At 49.7% G+C, this 6,286-nt stretch overlaps 1 protein-coding gene across 1 annotated transcript; it reads left to right on the top strand.

The window, feature by feature from the left end:
* The first annotated feature begins 276 nt into the window (after positions 1-276).
* Positions 277-5,022, top strand: LOC118087945 (protein C19orf12 homolog). The gene is made up of 3 exons (XM_035121025.2): positions 277-751; positions 2,860-3,035; positions 4,309-5,022. Exons 2-3 carry the CDS (start codon positions 2,876-2,878, stop codon positions 4,572-4,574), a joined length of 426 nt encoding a protein of 141 aa, XP_034976916.1. The 5' UTR covers positions 277-751; positions 2,860-2,875; the 3' UTR covers positions 4,575-5,022.
* The last annotated feature ends 1,264 nt before the right edge of the window (positions 5,023-6,286 follow it).

Here is a 6,286-nt window from a genome sequence, read left to right as displayed (position 1 = left end):
GCATTTCCAAGGAAAAACGAGGAAGGAGGCGCGCGTGGAAAGCGGACAGATTTAATATCTTTCTCCGCAAAAGCTTCCCGCTTCTTCCGGCAGAGCTCCGGCGCCTTTGGCACACGGGGAGTCAGGAGGCGCAGCCGCAAAGCTCTCCTCCTGCAGAACGCCTGCCTATTATGTTAAAAGACAGCTGTTGCAAGCACAGGAGCTCTGACAGCGGCGCGGGGGAAAGACACGCGAGCCATATAGTTTGCAGCTGGAACTTCCGTGCCCCAGATCCGCCTACATTCCGGAAACTTGAGCAAGCTCGGCTGGAACCGCGGCTGTGCGGGACGCAAAGCGAGGCCCAGATCCGCCCTCTGTGATGCCCCCACGGAACCTGCGGCTGGGCGGGAGCGACCTCGGCGACCCGGCTAAGTCGAGGCGGAGTTGTGCGCGCAGCCCCGGGCCGAGGGAGGAAAGCTTCCGGATCCGGGAACGAATTGCATGGCCCCGGGGCGGAGAGCAGGAGTTTGCAAAGGGGGTGGGGCCGGAGAGACTCGAGGAAAGCGCCCCGTTTGCCTCCCGGGGCTGGACGGAAGGGGCTCCCCATCCCCTCCGAGGCCGCTTTGCAAAGGCGCCGACTACATTTCCCGTCACCCCTCGCTCACGGCCGTGCGTGCTGGGAATTGTAGTCCAAAAATTAAAGCACATTCTCAAGGACTAACGGGTTTCCAGGGCAAGCCTTTCCAGGCTGGTTAAAAGGGCTTCCTGTCAGGTAAGTGAGAGTTTAGGCTTGCGGACTAGCAGCTTGCGTCGACTAGGACCCTCCTTCGCATGAAGCGCGCAGCGATTCTAAACGATCAGATCTGTTTGTATGAAAATCACGGCTAGGCACTACGGATTTCTCTTGTTTTGGCCCCGCTGATGACAACAGAAAGACCGTAGCTAACAGTGCGTGGCCAGTTGTCTGTCCGCTGCTGGAGGCTGTGGACAGAAATGCAGGGAGGGACTTGTTAAAGCCGAGATTTCTCGTAATGCAAAGAAAGATCCTTGCCTGCCATTTGGAAGGGGAGGACGGGGGCTGAACGACAGAAGCCCCGGGCATGGTAGTTTTGACAGGCAGCGTGGCTCATGCAAAATCTCTGGCGGGGCGAATAAGAAGGAAGCCAGAGCGGTTTCTATCAAACTAGGGGGGAAACCCCGCAATATGCAGGCAACTGGTGGGCTCTTGATCCCTGCAAAAATCAAAGGAATCTGAATCCGCTATGAAGGACCGTAGGTGTGGCTGGGTTTCAGAGCAGATCTTCGAATCGCAGTAGTCTCCTGTGGTTTGGGGGTGAGATCACTTCTGTGCGTTATTATGCATCATGCCCGTGCAGCAATCTTTTTATGTAAGGGCATCAATCCCACGAAGTCTAAGGGGTTTGTTTGTTTTTTGCAAGCTGGGAGTTTTTGGATTGCAATGAGAATGATGAAACCATGAAATGTATGCTCTGTCTGCAAAAGCAGGAACAGATCAGAACTCTGATTCTGAGAATTTTTAGTTCCCCTACCACTACCGCTTCTGCAGTCATGAGAGCTGGAGACTTGAGATGACAATGAAGCTTCCCCCCCAGGAAGTAAAGCCCATTGACTTGCTTGCAAGTAAATCTGCTTGGTCTCGCAGACCATTGGTTTACCTACCCCAGTGCTGTATACGCTGGCCTGGTTTCCCCACAACACTAAATCATGGTGTGATGTTATATGTGAAGATGATGGTTTCTTTACTGCTAACAAATGGTGATCTGGAGCCATGGTTTGTTGTTGACTTAGGAACCTTGGTTTGTTATAACTGTGGTTCGGTAATGCACGTAAACCTAGGGGCTTTCCTTTATTGTGATTCGTTTGACCACCCCACCCTACCCCAAAACAAAAAGGCACAAGGCAAGAGTAGCTGGGAAGCAAGGCAAATCTGGGAGACACTAGCCATGGTTTGTCTGAACATCTGTGGGACAACTCAACCATGGCCAAGTGTTTTGTCCAAACTGTTGCTCTTCCGACAGATAATCTCTCTCTGAGGTCTTCAGCAGGGATGAGAGAGGACGTGGCAGAGGGCCTTCTTGGTGGCTGCTCCCAGACTTTGGGACTCCCTTCCTAAAGATGTTAGACTGGCTCTCTCCTTGTTGCCCTTTCACTGCCAGGTGAAGGTGGATTTATTGCAACAGGCCTTTAGGAGCTGACTGTTTTTAGAAAGGTCTGGTGCTGTTATGTTTTTATTGTTGCCTGTATTTTTAATAGATGTTTGTTTTGATAGTATATTGATTGTCTTGATGTTTAATTACTATTAATGATTATCTTTTCTATCTTACTTGTGTATTTCCATTTTTCTCTGTAAGGTGCCTTGGGTCCCTATTTGCGGAAAAGGCAAAATATAATAATAATAATAATAATAATAATAATAATAATAATAATAATAATAGTCAGCTTTGTTACCCAGGATTGCTTTTAATTAGAGGTGTGGTGGACCTCCTACATTGAGTATAGGAAACCTTTGGCCCTCCAGATATCGCAGAACTATAGCTCCCATTAGCCCCAGCAAGCGTGGCAATTAAGAAAACATCCTTTCACACTGGTTAATTGATGTCTGTTTTTGTGTGTGCGTATTTTTTTAAATATACGACAGCGCCTCTTTGCTTGCTTGGATGGAAGCATGGGTATACTTTTTTCACAGTTGCCTGCTGCCTGCTGTACAGAGGTCTGAGTCACGTCCACTACACCCCACCCACCATTGGGGTGCACCCCCGCCCAGAAGAAAGTTGCTCGTGGTGGGATGCGACCCTTGAGCCTGAGTCAGGTTCTCTCGCATTTCTGTTAAGGTGTTGTACCTTTCCGTATGCTTTCAAGGTGTGAGCTACGCAAGATGCCTGTCAGCCTGAATGACGTCATGCAGCTCCTATGCCATGTGTCTGAAGAGCGGAGAATGAGGGCGGCCTTCAAGCATTCGGGGCGAGGAGCGATCGTGGCTGGGGCAACTGCTTTCTTGGGAGGCCTGGTGGGAGGCCCACCTGGGATAGCCGTCGGTAAGTCAGGCTCTCTTTCTAGCAGAGGGTCTGTCGAAACTACCTTGCTGTTCTTCTTTAGAGCTAGCAGTTACCAAACTTTTTCCGGCCCCGTAACCCAACATGGCTCCATGGTGGTTTGCATGGCACTATAAAATTCAAAACAGCAACAAGGAATTGCACATTTATTCAAAATCCAATTGAAACTAATTGTTTTTGGTTAATTCAACAAAGTTCATGCCTTTGGTCCAGCGATACCAGCTCTTCCAAGTCTGATAGTCTTTTACTCTTCCAGCCCTGCCCTGCACTTGCCTCTTACCAATTCCTGGGGGAGGGCATGGTACTGCCCACTTTGGGGAACAAGCAAATTAGAATGTTAATATCCTGATTTTGCTCAAAAACGGGAAACAAAAAACCAGCCCTGCAAGATGGGGTAGCAACAATAAATCCATAGCACAACCCTAACCATGTCTACCGTACTCGAAAATAAGGCCTATCAAGGTCAATGGGGATGACTCCCAACCTTAATAATATACCACCAAAATGCAACAGCAACCAGGATGTAAGGGGGAGAAAGTACAGAGAACCTCCCCCTTGCATCAGAAGTAGCTCCTCCCCAAGCAGTGATGGAAGTGAGGGCTCTGAGGAGGCCAGTCAGGAAGTGGAGAGAGAGGGCCAGGGCTCCAGCAGCATGGGAGAGCCCCGGCTACACAGGAGGGAGGAAAGAGAGGGTGAGAAGGGAGAAAAGGAAAGCATGGAGCAGGCATCCCCAAACTTCGGCCCTCCAGATGTTTTGGACTACAATTCCCATCATCCCTGACCATTGGTCCTGTTAGCTAGGGATCATGGGAGTTGTAGGCCAAAACATCTGGAGGGCCGCAGTTTGGGGATGCCTGGCATGGAGCGTAGACCCTTTCCTCCGGTTCCGGAATTACGCAGGAGAAAGAAAGGGAGGAGATTCACTGTCCCGAGACTCCTATGTTGGAGAAGATCACGTGGGGGGGGGGGGCAGTGCCGGATTCTGCATCGTTGGAGGTTTTACACACCTGTCTCACTGTAAATAGACTGCACTAATAAAAACTGTTTAAAGACAAGCATGCGGAGCGTCATTACTCTAGAGTAGTCGCAAGAACCCCTGACACAATATGTGAAACAAAACACCCTAAAGCCTTCATCCCCATCAGGAGGTTTCCACCCTAGATTCTGTGCGTCTGCACATGATTTGCCACATGGGGGTGTTTGGCATTGGTGAGCAATGTGTGGCTTAAAATTCATTTCTGTGCTGCTTTCCTAGGGGGTGCTGTTGGGGGCTTGCTTGGTGCCTGGATGACCTCTGGGCAGTTTCAGCCCATCCCTCAGATCATCCTGGAACTGCCTCCCGCGGAGCAGCAGCGGCTGTATGACAACGCCTACGCCATCATTGGGAATTTAGACTGGACCGATACAGCGCAGCTCATAGCCCTGGTCATGGGCAACAGAGCCATCCAAGACCAGCTGCTCTGCATGCTGACGAGCTACATCACCAACGAGCTTAGAGGTGAAATCAAGTATGAAAACTAGGGTCTGATGTGAAATTGAGTGTGGTTAAACAGACCTCTCCCCACCACCCACCACCCCTTTTTTGGGGGGTAACGTGGGGAATATCTTAAATCTGTTTGGATCGATGACTTTTCCCGTTGCAACTGGAGATTGTGACACTCTTATCCTCTGTTCCTCAAACCAATCTCAGAATAGTGTTTCCAATGGTTTGATGAGCCTCTGCCTTTCTACATCATTATCATCGCTCTGGCTGCTGTGGATACGTCCATTTCAGGCCTCATGTTGACTCGTGAGAGCCACATGTATGTTCACTGGAAGTTGACCACTTGTGACTACTAGGATCAGCCAGTGCTTGCAGCAGTCCTGCCCTGCGGTAGCTGCTTGTGTGTGTGTGTGTAGGTGTAGTGCTGATCTATCTGGCGTCCTAACTGAATAATGCTGACAAGGGGATCGTCCTGGTTTAGATGTCTCTGGTTAAATGGAGCTCACAACAGAATTTTGTTGGCTTGAATGAAGCTCACTGTTATTATGGGAGAGGCCGTTCACACTGCGCAATGAAACACTTTACCATGTGAGCTGCGTGCATCAGAGACATCCCCAGACGTCCAAATCCACAGGCACACTCACACATGGGGGGGGGGGGGGGAACTGGCAACAGTCATTTGTTCTATGACACAGAGCACCTTCTTTTGTAATGCTAATGGTGGTGCTTAACTAGCTGGCCAAGCTTAATACAGTGGTACCTCTACTTACGAATTTAATGCGTTCCGAATGCACATTTGTATGTCGAAAAAAATTGTAAGTTGAATCACATAGGAATGCATTGGGAGAAAAAAATCGTAAGTAGAAGCAACCCTATAAAAACCGCATCCAAGATGGCGGATGGAACTCTATTCGTAAGTAGAAGCATTCGTAAGTAGAGTTATTCGTAAGTAGAGGTACCACTGTATTGTAGACTTGGAAAAGGTTTGACAAGCTTCAACCCACTCAGTTAAGGGATCCCAAGAACTGGAAGGGGCTCAGTGCATGGGCATACCCAGCGTGGGGCGGGGGGGGCAGGGCCGGCACAGCCGTGGGCGAGAGCGGTGCTCCCGGCGGGGCTGGTGGGCGGAGGCGGAGCACAGCCTGGCGGAGTGCGAGTTCGGCGTTCCCACCCACCGCGCCGCGCCCTCCCTCCAGCTCCCCGTCGCGCCCTCCAGCAAGGCCAAGCACAGCGGGGAACCAGAGAGCGTGACGGAGTCAGTTTCACCTGGGCTCCGTAGCCTAGCCCACATTCCCACTTTGTGGCCCCACCCCTCCCACCCCTAGTTTTGATCCTGGGTATGCCCCTGGCTCAGGGCATCATCCACAGTGACCCCACCCCACCCTAAACCCACAACAACATATATAGGGATGGCTACCTGTTCTTCATCAGCATCTCACATTGATGCTCAAGGTGCTACTCACTGCCACTGTGATTAGTAGCTATTGATAGCCCTCCATTAATTTGTCTAATGGTCATTGCTACATCTCATGGAAGTGAGTTCCACAGATTAACTTGTTGCTATCTGGAAGGAAGACGGGAAAAAAAGCCATTTTCTTTTGTCTACCCTGAATCTTCCAATGTTCATGTATTTATTTCATAAAATTTATACACCGCTAGATTGTAAAACCTCAAAGGGGTTTACAAAAAGATTTTTTAAAATCAAGTAAAAATTACAACAATACTTTTAAAGCATAAAGTTAAAATAGCA

Source organism: Zootoca vivipara, chromosome 6 (assembly GCF_963506605.1).
Source record: "Zootoca vivipara chromosome 6, rZooViv1.1, whole genome shotgun sequence".
Lineage (NCBI taxonomy): Eukaryota > Metazoa > Chordata > Lepidosauria > Squamata > Lacertidae > Zootoca > Zootoca vivipara.
The sequence above is the reverse complement of the archived record's forward strand: the minus strand, read 5'-3'. Positions and strand labels throughout refer to the sequence as shown.